The sequence below is a fragment of the Ambystoma mexicanum genome, chromosome 10, assembly GCF_040938575.1.
Source record: "Ambystoma mexicanum isolate Mex_15411 chromosome 10, UKY_AmexF1_1, whole genome shotgun sequence".
NCBI lineage: Eukaryota > Metazoa > Chordata > Amphibia > Caudata > Ambystomatidae > Ambystoma > Ambystoma mexicanum.
This window is the reverse complement of record NC_090932.1, coordinates 1,550,512,208-1,550,533,407: the sequence shown is the minus strand read 5'-3', so window position 1 is coordinate 1,550,533,407 and position 21,200 is coordinate 1,550,512,208. Positions and strand designations below refer to the sequence as shown.

Sequence of the window (21,200 nt, the reverse complement as noted above, 5' to 3'; positions counted from 1 at the left end):
CAGAATCAACAGAGAAAAGATCAGTGTGAAAAGGGGGTAACTGCTTGTGTTCCGCCCCAAATTCACCTCCTCCACTTCCAAACCCTCCTTCACTCTCTACCAGTCATAATGGGAAAGGAAAGGCATGGCTCCGTAATGGGGAAAATTAATTGGCGCAGAGGAGGGAGGACACAACAAGAGGATGCCGGCAGGGTAGCAGAAGCAACAGCACTTAAAACACATTAACAAATTAAATGCACAGAGAAACCTCATCAAACTTAAATGTACGAACTTAAATGTCGTCAATCTTTGCTGTTTTGCAAAACTGAAGACCCATATTCCTTTGCTTCCTGTCCTTCGTACTAACTTTGCCACGGCTCTGATGAAGAATGCACAGGGGAAGAGCATCCACTGGGGTAGTTTGTGCCAATGACTCCAGGCTAGTAATGGAGCTCATTATGTTGGTAGACCAAAGTCTCTGGCTTTGATGTTGAATTGGGAGCTGTGTATAGAGTGATGCAGAGGGTAGGGGCTATGGGTTGCCAGGCTAGTGGGGGCTGATGAAGATGTGTCTGTGGCTATGATGTCCACAATAGTAGTTGGGAGAATTAGAGCGAGAGTTCTGTAGCTTTGTAGTGTATGAAGAAGGCTAGGCTCGGACCTCAAAAGTCAGGCCTATGTCGCCTTTGTTATTCCCTCATCTCTATTACTCTTGCTTTTTGTTCTTCTGCTCCCAATTTCGTTGTAGACCTGCAACGCGTCCTTTGCGACTCGAGACCGGTTGCGCTCACACCTTGCCTGCCACGAAGATAAAGTGCCATGCCAAGTGTGCGGCAAGTACCTGCGGGCGGCCTACATGGCAGATCACCTGAAGAAGCACAGTGAGGGTCCCAGCAACTTCTGCTCCATCTGCAACCGAGGTAAAGAAGCCTCATGTTCTCTAGAATATATAGGTGGCCAGAGGGTAGCGTTGCTTTTGTTAGCGTGCAATGCGCAGCGTCAGGCTCTGCATCTGTTATCCCTTTTATGTTGTGTTTTATCGGTACCCCGATATTAGGGAATGATACTTATTCATTCATTGTTTTGAAGCACATTGTGTTGTGTCTCCGCTCACTGCACGTTGAGCCTTGCTCAAAAACGGGAATTTTAGTTTTTTCATAATTTTGCTTTGTATTTCCATTTACTTTTGGAAACACATTTCAAGTATTAAGAATGCAAAAGTGATGCCCTTACAAATTCCCCCTCCCTTCTCCCCTCCTTTTTGTTTCTCCCCCTTCCACAAAATCACATGCAATGTTGAGTTCCACAGTGTTTGCAACGATATGCGCATTTGTGAAAGTTGCACCCTGTACCCCCTGAGAGTGCTGATGGGCATTTTTAATTTTTGGCATATTTGCCATGCGTTCTCTCTGGGGACCAGACCTTTTCCTTTGCCACAGGTGGGACTATTTTATGATTACTTGCACCCACACCCTTTCTAACTTTTAATGAATTTACAATTTCTTACATTAAAATATGTCCGTTTAGTTATCCGATGCATTGATATTTTTCCCTGCAGAATCTCGTTTTAAGTGGGTGGGGGAGGGAAGAAACGCATAATTAATCATTTTGTAGTTTTTTTGTGCAAAAGTGCATGTTTTGTTAGTATAGAGTTTCTGAGCAAGACTCCTACTGCAATGAACAAACACTTATTGCAAAATGGCTGCTAGTGTGCATGTGGGTGGAAAGGGAATTTGCCAGGAATTTTCTTTCCAAGATGGCAAGTGATTTATTTTCGTTCTGAGTGTGTGGACCTTTCTAGCAATAAATACTCCATTGCAAAATGACCGCTAGTTGGGGAACCTTGCTGTCAAGTTCACGCGTGGCTTGGAAGTTTCACTGCAGCAGGCACTCTCGCATGTTGCTGCTTTTTCATAATTTGCTTTATGAAGCTGCCCTTTAATACGGTTATCAGGGAGAGCCATGACACTTTGACTTGTGCCTGCGACTGTCTACGTTATGCAATGTTCATCAGAAATCTTACCTAAAAGAAAAGTTTTCTCACCCTTCTTTTTCTTGTCGAGACATTCCAATTTCCTTTCTCCACCATGGTTTTTTCTTTCAATTTTTCCCCAATTCTAGTTTAACCCTCTATTTTCAGGTCCCATCCCTAGTTCTGTCACTCACGTGTGATTCAGTTTGTTATCCCACCCAGGCCTCCTTGCACCCATTTTCTGGAAGGGGCATAGCATAGTCTGACAATCTTGGAGTTGAAGCATTGAGGCATGATTAATGATCACCAGCAAAGTTATGGTGAGTTTAAAAAGGTTTTGGGGATAGGGGGAATAAACCTGCCACCTGAAATGTGAAAATTGAATAATCCATTTGAGCCAAGTCACACATGCCATAATACCTGAGCAAGGCATTGTCGGTATGCAAATTAGCTTTGACTAATTAGCATTAACTCTGCTGGTGTTAACTAAACTTGCCCCATGGCTTCAACACAAGACTGTCTGATAGATATAATGGTTCATCACACGCTTTGGAATTTTTGTTCCGAGACTGGATCTTGCTCAAGCACCTTGACACCATCAAGTCTAAAATAATTTCCCTATCCCTCCAGGCATCTTTAGTTTACTTATTTTCTCCACCATCCGACGAGCTATGAAGAGAAGACTTTGCACTTCATGGATAAAAAAATATTTAGCCGGGTGCTCTTAACCGTGATCTGATAAAGGGAGAGAAACCCCATTTTGTGTTGTTGCTTTGCTATGCACCCTGCTGGATTGCTTCCTGGCTAGGTTTGCTCACAAAAGCTGCATTCCATTTGAATATTTGAAGTGCTGCTCCATAAAGGCACCTGTTTATCTTGGCGCAAGCAAGGCTCCAAGTGTATTGTATCTTTAGTTTTTTTCCTATTTATTTTCTGTGATTCATCTCCACAACTCTTGCCACCGCGTGGCTGTGGGTTTCTGCACCAGTAAGTGAGCTTTCACCATCAGACCTCGCAGATTTAATGCCGAGGACCCCTAGTAGGAATGTCGTAGACGCTAAGCATCAATTTATCACACAACAAGCCAAAATGTTCCCAATACTGACTTGAAACTAAATTACAACAATTTGGTGCATTTATGGCAAACCTGCTAAGTGCTTCATTATTCCTTCCCGTTTTATGCCTCCAATACCGTCTTATCTGCTTAACAGTTTATCTTCCTTCTCAAAAAGATCACTGTGACCCACCGAGATTGGTAACTGCCTCCTCTTAGTCAAGTGCTTATAAGTGCTGTGGAAATTTGGTGGTCTTAATTCTTCTTAGCCCCTCCTTTTGAAATGTGTTTCTTCGGAAGTCTTAAATTTACCCTTGACGTTGTTTCATGAAAAAGATTTGTGCTTTTATTAAACTTCAGAAAGTCATCCTTTATTTAATCACTTTATTAAATGCCATTTCATTCACTTCGTAAACCATTTATGCACTTCCAGTCCCCAAGTTGCATCAGTTGTGAATGTCTTGCATGCAGCAGGCAGGCCTGCGACTTACCATGTGCAATGGGAAGAAGGAAAGTCGCATTTGGAGCGTGGGGGTGTTTTCTTACTAGCCACCATATTATAGGTTACACTGTGATTTTGTCAACTCTGCCTTTTCCCCTCCATTTTGTTCCCGCCTGCTGCCTCCTTCACTGCTTCCACCAAATCGGGTGAATAAGCCATCTATCACTCGCCTCTTATTAACTGTTAGTCCCCTTGGATTTTGGCTCCATGCCGTAATCCTACCTTACGGTTGCTGTCGGGGCGATCTCTACTGAGGTCCGTCTGAAGGCAACAACTGTATTTTAATTTCCTCACCTTGTAAATGTGTTTAGTGTCACAGGTTCATGCCAGCTTTGTACCTGGTTCACATGGACACACGTTTCTGCACTTCAAAAACGCCCTAAAAATACTTGACATTTACGTACCTATACATTTGCATTCCATACTCGTCCCTGTTGAATTCTGAGTTTTTGAATTCTGAGTTTTTGAAACTATCTATCTACTTACTATTTTACATTAGCGTTTTTGTGCATTGCTGCTTCTCACTTTTTTAAACCTTTTAAGTTGTGCTAAACGGTGTTTGTACAGCGTCTTTACTTTTTAGTAGTACGTTTTGCCCTAATTTTGGCACTAGTCGCAAAATAAGCTTGGTGGTTTACGAAATACTTTATTTTTAAGCACCTAGTTCCATCATGTGCCGTGAGTTGACTGCTTTACGACACCAACCACTACCCCCCCTCCCTCCTCCCCCAGCTGCAGGTCGCAGTACCATTGTGAGAGTCGGGAGTAACACAGTGGGGGGTCCTGCCTAAAGCTACAGGTTAGCTTTTCTAAGCCTACTCTTGAGGACATTTGGAGAAAGCTCCTTAACGCACCACATTAACCCATTTCTCGCTCTTCCCGCATTTTACTTCTCTCTTTACCTCCCACCTCTGTTTCCTTTCTTTGTCTCTTGCTGTTTATCTGCCTCTTTCCCTTCATCCATCGATTTCCGTGACACTTCTCCCTTGCCTCCCAGTGTCTATTCCCTACATTTCACTCTCCCTTACTCTGTTCCCTCGTTCCTTCTAAATTCCTTATCTCATATATCCCGTCTCTGTGCATCACTCTCTCCTCACTGTCTGCTTCTTTCTTATCTATTTCACTCTGCCACTCTTCTCTTTTGTTCCATTCTCTGCCCATCAATTTCTTTCCCATCTCTATTATCAATGCAGTGTTTTAAGCATGTATTTAGTGGTGTATTGTAAAACCTACAGGGGTATAAAGTGCACATTAGAAATAGGGACACTGGAAGAGAGGTTCCATTAACTGTAAAGCTGAATATCTATTTAATCCTACCATTTTAGCAGTAATGGTGGGTAAAAGTCTGAATTTAGCTGCAGAAACCCTCCATTTTGGGCAAATTGTTGGGCAAAAGGTACCCGCTTCACCATTTCTCCTGTAAAGAGAAGTGGGCAATTTCGGATTTTATAAGCCTGAATACGAGGTTATTCACTATCTGCCAATGTTTCACAAAATTGACGCTTTACGAAACCTTACGTACACCTAATTAGGCAAATATTTTGGCACTCGAAGCAAATGGCGAAATTGGATTTTGGAGCCTCGCAGTAGCCAAATCGGGTGGGAATCACTCTGGGAGGAAAGTGGATCTTTAGGCTAATTTGGTCAATTCTGCCCCTCCATACTTGGGAGGTGAACATTTTATTAATCTTGCTGAATTTGTTGTGAAAAAGGGGCATGTGTTATCAAACCCATTGGCCTCTGCTTACAGTCGCAGGAGAGTTCTAATTGACGAAAAAGATTGGTTGACTGCACAACCCTGACACTGGATGTGTCCAGTTTCTGGATGTTTTTGGGGTTTTATGATTGCACAAGGTCTGGTGATGTTTAGAAGGTTGAGAAATAGTTTTTAGTGTGAAAATGTTTTCTATAGGATAAGCATGCCATTATGAACTTGATTCTTGCCTCGAAAGGGAGATCATGTGGCTCCTTCACCCAATGTAATGTGGTCCTGTCCTATCCTTTTTAGTTTTGACTGTTACATGGTGCTAAAGCAACATATTAACTGAAGCATTTCTGTTAATAGTACAGAATAGGAGGGAGGTAGGATGTGAGGAGGGATACAAAGCTTTTGTGTGTTTGGTTATTTGCCCACCCATTGATTGCCCATGACCCTGCTAATCCCTATGGGCATTCCCATCCACTGCCACCCCTCCCTGTCAAAACGCACCTCCCTGTGGATGTCTTTAAGATAGCTATATCAAGCAGGAACATCAAACACCGTGCTGTGTAGGGTCTGCCAGTATTATATTGAAGGTATCATTTTAGTTCTAAATATATGCATGTATCCTTGATATTGCAGTTAGAAGATGTCTGATGCTATCTTCGGCTCCCACGACCTGATGCATCTAGCCCCCCCCTCACCACTCATTTGGTCCGACCACTTTGTTGTCCCGTTCTCCATCCTCTCCCCTGCATCCACCCCCAACCCGCCTCCCCCCTTCACCGCAAAAGCTGGAACAAACTAAAGATCTTCCCTGACCTAGCCGAAGCCCTGCTTCTCATACCCCCCAGAACACCCCCATCCCGATAGATTTTTACCCATCGATTCATGGCTCAATGACTCATTAATTCCGCTCACCCCCCTCCTCCTCACGCCTCGGACCATTTCCCAAATGGTATGCTCCTGAACTAAGGAATGCCCAAAAACTAAATAATTCCTCGGAACGCAAATGGCGAGCAGAAAAAAACAGTCTAGGTAGATCCACCATCGCAACTACAAAGCAGAAATCCGGAAAGCCAAATAAGCCCACTACAACAATCGGATTCTCAACTGTGGAAACCGCAGCAAAGAACTACACAGAATTATATTTGAATTCATCAAACCCAACTGCACCTTTGCCCAATCTACCCCATCACAATCACTCTGAGTCTCTCCCTCCCTCCACTTCTACATCACTGCTCTCAACAGAACGACTTCCCTTAACAACACTGTCCCTCCTCTCACAGTCCCAAATACCGTCCAATCCAACGCCCACCGCTACCCTACCCACCTTTTGACTCCTTCAAACCCATCTCCATAGAAGAATCAATTGACCTATCTGCTTGCAAACCCTCTGGTTCTCTCCTGGACCCCTGCCCCCCCCCCCCGTCCTCAAAGAAGTATTCTCGTCCACCTGCACAGGAGAGCATGCAAGAACCATCCTAAATGACTTCCCCAGCTCTAGAATCTTTCACAATGCCTTCAAAATTGCACATGTCAAGCCTTTTCTTAAAAAACCATCCATCCCTTGACCCCAAAAGTTACCGTCCCATTTCAAACACCAGATTCCTTGCAAAACTCATCGACCGAACAGCATACTACAAACTAAACGCCTTTGTCAAATCCAACAACCTCCTTGACCCCGCCCAGTCAGGCTTCAGTCCATGACATTTAACCGAAACCACTCTTGCCTCAATTTGGGACGATCTTAAGATCACTGCAGACTCTGCAGGATGCGCTGCACTAATTTTCCTCAACCTGTCTGCAGCTTTCAACACCATTAACCACTCAATCCTCCTTGACCACCTCCACTCCCTAGGAATCTGTGGAACCGCTCTCAAATGTATCGCCTTCTTCCTCAACAGCAAACAAATAAACCTCCTCTCCCCTTTTGTCTCGGCTGCTCGCCCAGTTAATACTGGAGTACCGCAAGGCACGTGTCTTATCAGCTCTCCTATTCAACCTCTATATTTCCACCCACCCTGGAATCATCCGTCCGCACAATATCCTGTGCTACAACTATGCCGACGATACCCAAATCATCCTTAAACTCCAACTCTCAGCCCAACCTCGCAGCCTGCTTCCTAGATATCGACTGTTGGATGACTACAAACTGCCTCCTCCTAAACCCCACTAAAACCGAAATCCTGGTGTGCGGCAACACTGAGCTTCTCCCTCATCCGCTCCCTTGGCCCCCTTCCATGGGCTAACTGCCCACACCCTCCGTCATAGTATAAAACCTTGGATGCACTATGGACCCTGGCCTAACTCTCTCGACAGATCAACATCTTATCTAAATCTTGTCACTACCACTCAAAATTCTCAGGCACTTTTTTTCCTCTACCTCTCCTTCCCGAACAGACTTGCCGCTGTTCTGTCCATTGTAATGTCGAGACTGGACTATTCCAACTCCCTTTACCTAGGAGTCCCGGCATACTACCTCAGTAAACTCCAGAGAGCGCAAAGCGCTGCAGCTAAAATGCTACTAGCCTGGGGCCAAGAAACCACACCTCGCCAGCTCTCAGAACCCTCCACTGGCTCCCAGTCGGATTAAGGGCCACCTTCAAGACCCTGTGCATCACACATTGTGCAGTGCACAAGTCCGGCCCTCTATACCTGCAAGATGAGCTAAAACCTTACCTCCCACCCTGCACCCTTGGATCAAGCTATGCCCTCCTCTTAGTGATCCCAACCACCAACTCCGTCAGGATCGGAGGATCCTCTTTCTCAGCATTGACCCCGACTCTGTGGAACTCGCTCTCACCTCACATCCAACACACCCTAGACTATGACATTCCGCAAATTACTAAAAACATGGCTCTTTCCATAACACCAAAGACAACCCTAAAGCTATGTCTGAACCCCTGACAACCCAATGACTAAATACACAATGGGACTCTCTATCATTTGTTCAACGACGTCTGACCCTACCCACAGGATAGGATGGACGGATGGACAGAATGGATTGAGGGTTTAGATGGATGAATGGCTGGATGGAATAGATGGTATGGATGGATGGATGCATGTATTGAGTGACGAATTGAGTGAACGGATGGACTGGACGGAGGGGATGGAGTGCATGGATGGAGCGGACGAGAGGACCGGTGGATGAATTGATGGATGGAATGGATCGAGGGAATGAGTGGACGGATGGATGAGATGAATGGAGTAGATGAACGCATGTAGGATGAGTGGATGGCATGGATGCCTATGGAGTGACTAAAACATGTATAGAGAATTAATGAATGCAATGGATGGAATGGTCGGAATATGTGTATACGGAACCTATGGATGGAATTGGATGGTGTGTGTGGAATTAAATGGTATGTATGTATGGATACGGATGGATAAAACGGATGGATGGAGTAGACAGAGTTGATTGAATGGATGGGTGAAACGGATGGATGAAATGGATGATCAGACGGAATGGATCAAAACAGATGAATGAAACGGATGGGGTGGATTGAATGGAGTGAGTATAATGGATATGGGATGGATGGAGTAGACCGCGTGGATAGAGTGAATGGAATGGATAAAATAGGTTGAATGAATGGAAGAGTTGGAACGAGTGGGTGGAATGGGTGGAGTAGACAGAATGGATGGAACGGATGGAGTGGGGGAAATGGATGGATGGAATGGGTGGAGCGGATGGAATGGGTGGAGCGGATGGAATGGGTGGAGCGGATGGAATGGAGGAGATGGATAGAGTGGTTGGAGGGAGGGATGGATGAAATGGAAGGAATCGATGGAACGGATGGATGCATGTCGAATAAATGGACGAAATGTGGAGCATGGATGCATGCAGAATTAATAGAATGTATGTATATGGAATTGATTGATGAAATGGATGGAATTGGAATACATGTTTATAGAATTGATGATGGATGGTTGGAATAGATAGATGGAATTGATAGAATGGAAGAGAATTGATGGAAGGCATCGGATGGATGGAATGAGTGGAAGAAGAAAGAAAAGACGGATGGATGCACTGACTGAATGGATACATTGAATGAACAGAAGAAGAAAAGAAAGCAATGGATTTATGCATTGATTGAATGGATGGTTGCTTGAATGAAGTGATGAAGAAATGGTTGGATGAAGTAATTTAATGGATGAAATTACCCTACCCTCTAGCTCCTGTGTGCCCCATGCACGTGTCTGTGTACCCTGCCTTCCTATTCCCATGCGGTTGTTTTACATCCCTATGTCCTACCCCTTGCGCCAGACCCTGACAGGATTGTGAACGTTAGTCTGAGTCGCTTCTAGATAGAAATGCAAATGTTGGCATGTCCCACACTTGGGTGGAGCTATGAATATTGGCCAGAATCACATCTGGATAGAAATGTGTATGTTAACATGCCCCACACGTGTATCACTGTGTACTCTGCTTTCCTGTTCCCCATGCTGTTGCTATATATCCGTATCCACCCCTCCTGTCGCTTTAAGCCCAACCCCCGTCTCTATTGTCAGTGTGTCGCTCTGTTCCCTGCCATCCTGTTGACGTGCCTGGTCTTGGGCGCTTGAAAGATAACCATCACATCACTACGCTTACTCTACACCATAATTCAACTAGAACACAGCTATACCCCTGATTAATTCGGCCTAGCTGTTCACATACGAATACGACACCATGAACACCTCATCACCCTAATAAAACGCAGCTAGCCGAGGACATTACGGCCTAGTATCTCACATATGCATCCTTCGGGTCTAACGCAGCCAGAGCCCAGTCTGGGTGTCCACCCACCAGACTGCACACATCCAACTGATATCTTCAGCACCACTAGGATGCTGCTACCACCCGGCAATTGCATCAGCTGCACACATCTGGTGCACCGTACAACACTATCTCTATCTGCTGACAGGAACTACGGTTCCTGTGGGCGTTCAACCTACCAGCACTTTGAGGTCATACCAGTGATATATAGAGCGCTAAATAAATGCTAAGTAACATAACATAACAGATCTTCGTTCCATTGTGCTCTTATTGAAAGAGGAAGAAATGTTTAAGACCCCCGCCCCCATTCCAAGACCTTGTCTGTAGTTGGTTACATTGCTTGCAGGATGACCCATGGAATGTGGTATTGCAGCACATGCTAGCAATCAAGCTGTTTGGTAGGGCGGATCGACAAGCCACGTGACCCACCAAATGTCTGTTCAAATGTTTTTTTTAGTCCAACACAGTTTGGTTTTGATAAACTCCTATGGACACTTGGGGGTTTATCTAGAGCCCTGGGACTCCCTCTGTGCAAACAGTTTAAACTAATGGTGTTTGGATGGGTCAAATAATTTGGTGTCCAGTTTCTTTTTCAGGGGGATACCCGCCTCTCTCAGGTTCTCTAACCTAACATGCCTCTGAGGTGAATCCTGGCTCTTCTTGACTTGAGCCCAGTCACAGGGGTATAGCGCCGAGCCTCTTCTTGGCCTGTCATCCTCTCCACAGGGATATAACGCGTAGCTTGCTTCCTGTAATCCAGCTCGATGAATAGTACCTGTCGTCCTTCTTCCTGATCTGGCATTCTGGTGTCTTGGTTCACTGGTGAAAGATATGGTGCCCTTCTCTGACTCAATAAGGGAATATGGTGTGCTTCCCACTGTTAAGAAGTGCCCTTCCTTCAGAACTAGCTCAATTGTTGGGTTGGCCTTTCTAGATGACTAGATAACACCCATGTGCCAACATGTCTCTGATCCAGTCTCTGGCCTCTTTGGCCTATGGCTTTTGTCCACTGTTAATGTGGAATACTCCTTTTGGGACTGCTTTTCCTTCTGTCCTGTGCCTGCCTCTGGAACTCTCCTGCCTACCGCACTGCACCAGTCCATTATGAAGTGATCTCTTCATTGCTCCTATCTTTGCACCAGTCCATTATGAAGTGATCTCTTCATTGCTCCTATCTTCTTGCTCAACCAGCTTTACAGATGCTTTCTTTCATTCACTCGCACCTTTTGGATTGACTGGTGCTTTGTTTTTCTGTCAAGAGCCGTGGGATTGGGCAGCTGGAGTCCCCTCCTCTTGTAGGTCTGTGGTTCTCTGGTTCTCGTGCAGCCATCTTGGCATCAGGCAGAAGTCTCACTATGTTGCTAGGTCCAGCCTGCTCTGCTTTTCAGAGCTTTGGATCACCAGGACTCCTCGCTGTTGGCTCCCGTGGCGCTTTGCATTGTCCATCTGTTTCCCTGCAGCTGTGTTCTGCGCAGTGGCTTGCAGAAGGTGGCTGCACTAGCAACTGGAAACCTGCGAGCCCAGGACTTTGCTTTCTGTGCTAAATGTTCAGAGGGTGCCTTCCATCACTGTGCATCATGGGACAAACGGGATCCCGTGAAACGCATTGCTCATCCGCCCTCAGTGAAAACCTCCTCAGAACCGCTCTGCCATTTCTTGCTCCGGCTCTTGGGATTCCTTGGGGCTATCGTAACAATCATTGCCAAAGTCTGTAAAGTCTTAAGGGATTTCATGCATTTGTACTGGACCAGGTGTGCCCCGCTCCTCAACCCACCCCCGCCACTGCATGAGAGGTTTAGCCTGTATTCTTCTTCTAGTTTCGGGATCTCCTCAGTCCGGTCCAGTAATGACCATAGCCGGGTCTGTGGCTCAGTGGACTAATGCATCCACTACAGGAGCCTGTGATTGACCTCATGGTCACGGGTTCAAATCCTGATATGTCCTCTCAGACCTTCGTCCTTCTGAGGTCGATAAAATGAGTGCTATTAAGTTGGGTCTGTGGATGGCGCAAAGATGCCCCTCTGGAGGTGAAGGTGCGCTCTACATTTGCACATGTTATTGGTTTGGAGCCGCCTCCAGCTCTGTCAGCGCCTTGCGGTAGGCTGGCTTTCCCATGCTGCAGAGTCTGACGTGGTCCGAGATCCGACTTTGTCACAGTGGATACCGTTGTGCCTTGCATGTTGGCATTTTCACATTCTTGATGTGTAAAAATTCTATTCGAGACCCAAAATATTTTCCAGTTAGGTCCATTCTGGACACACGTCATATCTGCCGATGTGAAGACTAGACGTGCTTTTAAAATAACACCATATTTGCCGTACTAATGTATATTTTTTTCCTCTATGTAATACTTCAGTGGGGCCTGGATCATGTCTATTTAATATAATGTGGTTTTAGTGCATCATCTATTTTGGCAGCCTCTTGGCACTTGCAGTGCAGGAAAGGTTTACAGTGGATTTCCTGTGTGTGCTCTGCGGTGCAACTGTTAATTTAAGCCCTCTGGGCCTACACTCAGATTTTGTCTACAGCAGGGGTCTCCATCCTTTGGCTTTTCAGATATTTTGGACTTCAACTACCATCCTCTCTAACCTAAATAATCAATCAGTGTGAGGGTGCATGGGAGTCGTAGTCTGAAACGGTGTCCAGTCATAATATCGAATACAAAATTTCGAATGTCGAAAAAAAAAATGTCGAATTTATTTTTTTTTTCGATATTTTTTTTTGGGCTCTAGTTTATATAAAAAAAATAGGTAAAAAGAAAAAACGGGGGTTGGGGGGGAACCCTCCCATTTCGAAAAAAAACATCATAAAAAATAAATTCGACATTATTTTTTTCGACATTTTTTTTTCGACTTTTTGACTTTCGAAATTTTTGATTTCGAAATTATGTCTATAAACCGTCTGAAACATCTGGCGAGCCGCAGGTTGGAAACCCCTGCTCTACAGTATTTTAGATACCGATGTAAGCCCCACAGGGACATGTCTTATTTGATTGACACAGGTTTTGCCATCTTGGTAATCCTTGGAGCTTCTACTAGCATGATATTGTTAGTTTATCTGGAACAATTCACCTGTAATCATCCTATTTTCTCGTGTGGTCCACCACACCTCTGTTCTGTGACCGCATCATTGAGTAGTATGTATACTTCTCTTGGCCTCATGTGGACCATGAGTTTTCATGCTCGGGTAGGTACTATTTAGCACTCCTTGCTGGATTCCTTCAGTTTTGAAGTGCTGTAGTAGTAGGTGTTCTGGTAATCCATGTATTTGCCTTGTGACTGCACTTTGCACCTAGACCTCTGACGCTTATGCCCCGAGGTATAATGCCTGTGTAATAAATCCCCATTTAGAGTGGGCCTATCTGTGGCTGCCTTGGTAATTGTTCAAGTGGCTTTTAAACTAACTTTAGACCACGGGGTTTTCAAGTGACACATTTCTGTGGAATCCCTGCTGTCTTTTCGGGTCTGTGCTGTGAGCAACGTCTGGGGCGTTTGAACTACTCACATTTCTACGCGGGCCAAATCTCGCTTAGCACGGGATTTCGTCCTGGAATACTCTTGCATGGCATGAGACATTGTACCTATGTCCACATTATTGGTTACACACAAACAAATGAAGTCTAAATTAAACATCCTGCCCGATAATTCTCTCATCGTCCTCTTCTGTAATAAAAACCTTTTCCTTGACTGTTTTTGTCCAAATTGCTAACTATCAATATACGATTTGCGACCCGCCTCGGCCATTGTACCCACCATATCTAATCTCGGAATAAATTAATCATTCATTTTTTTTACGCAACAAGCCAAATGAGTGCTCGCTTTGAGTTCACTAGTTGCATTCTGGTGTTTTGGGAGGATTATTTTTTTTTATTTAATTTGCTTTTGAGGATTGCATTGTTCTGGAATTTAAGCCTTTCTTATTTACTCCTAGAAATAACTTTGCAAATTTTGGAATTAGGGTATGGTGTATTTTATGAAAGTGCTTTGAGACAAGGAATGCTTGGTTACTTTTCTGCTCCCATTATTTTAGGATCTGAAATCTCGGATGAGCGGGAGAGCAAAGAATTACTGAAACCTTTAATCTCTGCATGACGGGTGCCTAATCACAAGAGCTAGAGTTCATGGTCTGCCATTAAGAGCTGATACTGCTACGTGGTTAATGTTTGGAGGCGAGATAAATTGTATATTATGCGACGCACCTTGTGAAGTCCTATTATAATTCGTTTTTTCCCCCCTGCCTACTCTTGATATTAGATCAAAAGCACTGAAGGTAGTCGAGGGAAACTGGCTTTACTTTATTGGGAGCTCAATCCCCTTTAATTGGCTGGGCGCATCTTTTTTCTGAAAAGCTATGAAAATCAGGAGCACTTGTATCTCTAACTATTATGTCAATGTTAATGGATATTTGTACCGCGCACTATCACCACCTGAGTGGTCATCTGGCGCTCTGGCGGCTCTGAAAGAAACAGGGGTGAGTTAGTGGGCATAAGCTGGAAAAGTGCAAGAGAGCAGTGATGTGCTGTTGGTGGCTTCAGCCCGGTCTGTCCGTTGGACGCGCTTGGGGTGTCTGCCTCTGTCCTGATCTGGGCCGTCCGATACTTATCTTGATAATGCACCTGCTACTTTTTTTTAGCTTGTATGCATACATTTCTGCAGCTGTGTTCTGTGCAGTCGCTTACATTTTATGAATGCATATATTTGATTTTCCTTTTGTTTAAAGTGTTCTTAAGGAATCTTTTTATTCCAAAATGCACTTATTGATGATGATGAAACGTGCTTTGAACTTAAGTTGTTTGACAATAGTATATGAGCTATGCAGTTGTCCAACAATTGCATCTGCAGCCTGAGGTATATTTCTTTGCCTCTACGTTACATTGTTTATTTCCTCAAATTATTGGCTTGTCGTTTGCAGATAGTTTCAGTGGATATATCTGGATCTCACGGCGAGAGCATTCTGGCATTTTCAGTAATTTTAGTATTTTACTTTTTGGGGGTCAAATCGGCTGGCTGGAACTTCTGTTTCCCCTGTTTCCCGTCCTTGATATTGGCTGTGGATGGCACGATTGTTTATCTAACACACTTCACTTCTGGGCCTGCGGCTAGTCTCCAGCTGTTCCTTAAGATAACCACGCTTCACTCCTTTCCTTCCAGGCTGCCTTAACGTTTCCTAAAACTATGTTGATCTTTTTGCTTTACTGGTAGGCTTCCCAAAACATATAAAATATATATTTATTCTTGAGAATGTAATTCCAAAAGTGAAGCTTTAGTACACTTAATTTCCGGACCATTCCCTTTCTGTCTCCCATAGTTACCAACACTGTTTTCTTTGAAAAAATAATGTTCTTGTTGCTCTGTTTGTATGGTCGTTGGCTCATATAGTAAGGCTGGCTGTGTCTGCTGCATTCAATTTTCACTTTTTCTGTCCTCTCGTTTGCTGCTGCTTGGTAGGTTAGGGTTGTGGTGAGCTCCTACTCAGAATTAGTAAAGTGTTTAGCAAGAGAACTGTGAAAGAAAGTCAAAAGAAAGTATGCAGACAGGTGCTGTTAAGCGTGGGCAGCTGGCGAGTTATGTCACTTCTTTAGCCAGTATTCTTTTTAAAAATATATATTTTTCTATAGTTTATTTAAAACCTGTGTTGCATAGCAATTAAATTGTACTGTGGAACCGGAAGCATTACACGCTAATAAATTGTCAAACAGTATTTAACCAAATTGACATAAACCATCACTTGATGAAGACAGACAGGAAGGAATGAGTTAAAAAAAAAAAAAGCACACGATGTAGTAGAAATGTCCCCTTCCACACAATAATGAAAAGTTAAACCCAGTCCATATTCATGCATTCATTGGCACTGGCCAATGTTATTTAACGTTCCATGTTCTCGCTGCCTGTACAGCGCAGGAAGCATGCCATGCTTATAAATTATGCCACGATATGCACTGGCATTTCGCCATTCTTTTAACTTTTAGAGGATCACACAGTGGGAATCACGAATGAACGATACAAAATACATCCAGATATACATCCATTCATGTGCCCTATTCTACCATGACGGCTCTGGCTCATGGCTTACCATGTTGCAATAACCCTTCAGTTGCTGCAGATGATCATCTTGAATGGTTTCTTGTAGTTAATCTCTCTCTCTATAAATATAATTTTACTGGGTCTGCGGTAGCGACCCTGTAGTTATGGCTAAGTTGCACTTCCCATGGGAAGAGCAGTTTTTGGGGGGTTATAACTTTGGTGCTGTTTGGCGAATACGCACCAATCTTTGCAAAAATAAAATATATACTCAACAAAAATGTTTTTGCAAACTCTGCTGCAGTGTCTTTAATGGGGTGGGAATTATAGGGTGGGGATCCCAAAACATTAATGTCCATAGACATGAATAGAACATTTTCTTGCTTGCAGCTACAGCCCAAACCGCTGGATGGATTTGCACCAAACTTGGGAGCGCTGGTCTGGCCCTGAAAAATTTGGCGTTAATTCGTCCAGTAGATCTTCTCCGTCCGGTCTGTGGACTTTCTTCCTGATTCAGTGTTCGCGGACGCTTCTGAGCAAATCGGGGACGTTTGCCGACATTGTATGCGGCTGCTCATAGCTCACTTGAGAAACGTGAAGTGCATCAATGATATGGGATGCCACGTTGGATTCGTGAATTACCTCTGTAGTCCACGAACATCGCAACTCTGCAAACTTTCAAGTGCCCCACACATTAGCAATGGGGACGATGAGCCTTTACATTGCAAGTGGCCACACACTTCGCCATCAAAGCTCAGGAGATCCTGATCTCCCTTGTTACTCCCTCCAAACCTTCCCACACCCCATTGCCTCCCTTGGCCCCTCACTCGCCTCCCTCTCCTCCTTCTCCCCTGTCACACCTGAAGAAGTTACAAGAGCTGTCTGCTCCATGAAGGTCTCCTGTTAACAGGTTTCCCCTTGCACATCCAGAACCGTCAAGGACAACATTGGCCCTCTTGCCCCCTCACTCACTGATTTCTGCATCACTCTTTTGCCACAGTATCTTCCCCTCCTCCCTCAAGCACTCCCTTGTGTGTCCTCCTCTGAAAAAACCTTCAGCAGACCCTACCTGTCCTGCCAACTACCTCCCTATTTCCATCACCCCCTTCCTGGGGAAACTGCTGGAGAAGCTGGCCTTGCCCCAACTCGTCTTACACATTGAACTTGTCCATGATCATCAATCTCGATTCCGCGCATCCAGAGGCATGGAAACTGCTCTTCTGAACACCCGTGAAGAACTGCTGTCATCTCTGTACTCCAACTCCCCAGCTGTCCTCATCCTACTCGATCTATCCTCTGCATTTGACACGGTCAACCATTCCATCCTCATACTAAGACTCCACGATACCCTTGGTTTCTCGGATCAGGCACTGGACTGGCTGACATCCTTCCTTATTGACCAATCGTCCCAGGTCATCCTGGGCACCTTCTCCTTTCCTACTTCCTTCTCCACCTGTGGTGTCCCTCAAAGTTCTATCCTCTCCCCTTGGCTCTTTAACATCTAACTCTCTTTGCTGGTACGCCTTATCTCCTTCCCCCCCACCCCCAACTTCCAGTGTTATACAGACGACACACAACTCTTTCTCAAACTTCCTGCTGACCCCCTTGCACCTTCCATCATCCCTGACTCCCTATCTGCCATCCAGTCCTGGTGTACCTCCAACAATCCCTGCCTCAATGCCTGTAAAATTGAGATCCTTCCAATCGAGACACCTGCTCCCTCTTTCTTCCCTTCACTCTGGCCTTCCTCCATGGGCTCTCCCCTGGCTCCTTCTTCTGAAGCCAGAAACCTTGAAGTCATCTTCGACTCCTCCCTCACACTGAGGACATTGCCAAGAAGTCCCACTTTCAGCTCTTCCTTCTCAAAGGAATTTTGTCTTTTCTCACTTTCCCCCAGAGGCTTAATGTTATCCGAGCCCTGATTCTCTCTAGGCTTAACTATTGAAATAGCCTCCCCATGAATCTACCTTCTTCCACTTTGCAACCTCTCCAACTAATCCAGAATAGGGCAGCACGACTTATCCTTGGCTTTAAGCCCAGGGACTGCATCTCTCCTGTTCACTGGATCACGGTTGCTGCACGGATTAAATTCAAATCCCTCTGCATCATCCACAAGGCTGTCTGGGCCTGGGGACCTCACTATCTTCAACTTTATCTCACTAAATACTCTCCTTCCAGACTCTTAAGTTCCTCTGACACCAACTCTTTGTGTGTAAAGTGCTTTGCTAAACGGAAGGCAGGAGGTCGATCACTTTCCTCAGTCGGCTCCCTACTATGGAACAGCCTCCCTCTGCTCCTTCAGCATGACTTACTTAAATCCTGTAAGATCCTCAAGACTTTCCTCTTTACCTCCTCCTTCCCATCATCTCTCATCTGCTAATCTCACAGTTGCTGTGATTGGTGTCATGGCACCTTATGCACCCAATCACCCCAGCTTCTGTCTACTCTCAGCACTTGCCTTGGCTCTCCCTCCGCTATGTAGCACTTACTAAACTATGCACTTCATCTGTTGTTCCCTCACAAGCACAGACATTCCAGCACCTACCCCCTCTGCCCTCTTCCTTCCTGCACTTGGACGTTCTGAATACTCACAAGGCATAGTAGGTTCCCCCATTTTCCTTTTTTCCTCCTCTGTTGTGTATTAAATATGTATTGCTCCCTTGGTCCCTCCCTTTGCCCTGTGGGCGCTTTGAAACAGTATCTACTTGCTGTATAAGCGCCTACAAGTGACCAATAAATAAACTCAAACTGGCCTTGAGCGAGAGGGAGAGAGAAAGAGAGGGTGCATGTTGCATGAAATGGGTGTCCACCAAATATTACAATACACGATAAATCAGATGCTCCAGAACTACCACTGATGAAAAATCAACCATTAAAATAAACCTACACAAGTCCACCTCCACAATAATGCTGAATCCTACATTGTTAATTCGGATGTGTTTTGATGTGTGGCAGGGACACGGGGCTGTCACAAGGTGTGGAGAGGTCTGGGGCAAAAGAATTGGGTGCGGCCCCCTTATGATTTTTTTGCACTGGGCTAGCGGCGGCACCGCTGCAAACAGACTCAAGAAAACCTTGGGTGGAGGGATCCAAATATGGTTTATTGTTGCAACTGCAAATCAACTACAGCAAAGTTAATTTCCCTACTGAAGAAAGGTTTATGCCAGACTAACTTTTGTATCGTATGCATAAATATATATATATATGATGGCATGACGGCGTGTGGTGCGTGACGCCAGCATCATGGAGCACCCTGTCCTTGTGTGAGCATTAAAACACACATCATATACAGTGACAGATAGATGATTTAAAGTGGAGGCTGATAATTTCTGAACTGAAAATGTTTGTGCCAATTATGCAGGATCGACCGTGCACAGTGAGGGAGCCCAGGCCAAGCAAGGGTCCTTGAGGGCAATTCTCACTCCCAAGAACATGTTTGAAGCATTGGGTTAGAATTATGCATTTTACGGCAATTTCTTTTTCAAAATTGGATAGAAATACTTAGTTTGCAATTTTCCATGTGCTTCCATACAAAACCAATAGTTGCAAGACACAACCATGCACAGGAACATTTTCCAATACATTTCACGCCGCCTTTGCCCACAACATATGCTAATATCAAAATACATTCTTGCCGGTTGTTCCCTTGTATGTCCATTCAGGTTGCACAGATGTATACCATTATTACCATATAATGACTCCCAGCCAGTAAAAATGCCCTGCATATAGAAAATATGTCCAGTCCAACTCTGCACCATTCTTATTTTTTCAATGTGGTTCAGTTTAGCCAAGTAGTATGTTTGCTTTACCCTTGATGCATGGTCTTGTGCGTCAAAGGTACAGAAAAACAAGCCTTGGCAATGCTAACAGTTTTGGCTTTCGCGTAGGAATTTGAAAGGCGCTGCTGTATTGGTATCAACTGGCTTTTGATGGTAGCGGGTGCATAATACGTTCCCCCCCTCCCCCCACTGCTATTATTAATTATTGTGATTTGTAATGTACTCCCTTCCCTTGCTCCCTCCCCTTCGCCCTGTGGGTGCGTTGAAACGGTATTTTACTTGCTGTATCAGTGCCTAACAAGCAAACAAGAAGTAAAATAAATACAAATTATTTTAAATGGTTCGAGTACCTGAGCATCCTATGGCAGTGCCTGGCAAATGCCTAATACGTATGCACAAGCCAAAACAGTTGGCTCTGCCAATGCTTGTTTTTAACAGGACTTCAGTGAAAGATACGTGGTGCATCAAGTGGCTGAACGCAGACCTGGCCAAGACATTATTACGCCAGTAGCTTGTTTACAACTCCAATTAAGCCATTAACTCTCAGAAGACACATTTGAGAACACTTGCAGACACTTTGGGCAAAGTTTGATGTTAAGGCTTCATTAAAGCTAGCCCAAAGTATTCCAATGAAGAGGTTTTTTCGGTGGGGCCCGGCAGGAACTGGGTGGGAATTGCCATAGGGATTAGCATGGCCATGGGAAGTCAATGGGTGGGCAAATAAAAACAACACCTACAAGCTTTGTGACCCTCATATGCCATTTCTTCTCAGTGCTGTCATTCGGACGGATCCTCTGAGATCCGGCAAAAATATCTCCCCTGATCTCTGGTTCAGCTCCACAATCCTGAGGAATCTGTGCCTTATACATTTATTTTAGAATGCTGTGGTGTGTTTTGTTTTAAACTGTCATGCAGGGATTTGACCCGTGGCTGCTAAATTCCAAGTGAGACACTTCCCCACAAGACAACTTGAGGGTCTGAGCAGGAGCCCAATGCAATCTCTTGCCATTGTTGCACTGTACTGGAAATATTTATGTGAATTGTTTAGGTTCAAAGGGGGTGCAGAATGTGTACTTTGCTGACATGATGAATCCTCTCGGGTGAAGAGGAAAATGTTCATGAGGGATGACTAAAATACCTGCCCAATACCCCCCCAATCCTCCCCATGCTGAACCTGTCCTAGGTGTGGGTGCCCCAGTTAAAAAAAATAAAAAAAAAGTCCACCCATGTCTGTTCTTTGACTTATTGGTGGCACAAAAGTGCCACCTAATAAACCAAACTAAAAAGAATGCCCTGCAGTGGTGCAAAACCATTGAGCAGATCAGGCTCCTGTCCCCTCACAAAATGTTGGCCTGCTTCGACTCGACCTGGCTGCATGGTCGGTGGCAGCACCTGGCTAGAGAGGTCTGAAGCCTATTTTTCGGTGTGTCGCCAGC

The 21,200-nt window shown here is 44.8% G+C and overlaps 1 protein-coding gene across 6 annotated transcripts in view; it reads left to right on the top strand.

Annotated features, from left to right (window-relative positions):
- PATZ1 (POZ/BTB and AT hook containing zinc finger 1) overlaps window positions 1–21,200 on the top strand; it is a 69,586-nt gene that overhangs the window by 11,086 nt on the left and 37,300 nt on the right. For all 6 annotated transcript variants that reach the window (XM_069619807.1, XM_069619804.1, XM_069619806.1 and 3 more), the window contains exon 3: window positions 728–899. In XM_069619807.1, coding sequence (XP_069475908.1) covers window positions 728–899 — 172 coding nt within the window. The remainder of the gene's footprint in view (window positions 1–727; window positions 900–21,200) is intronic.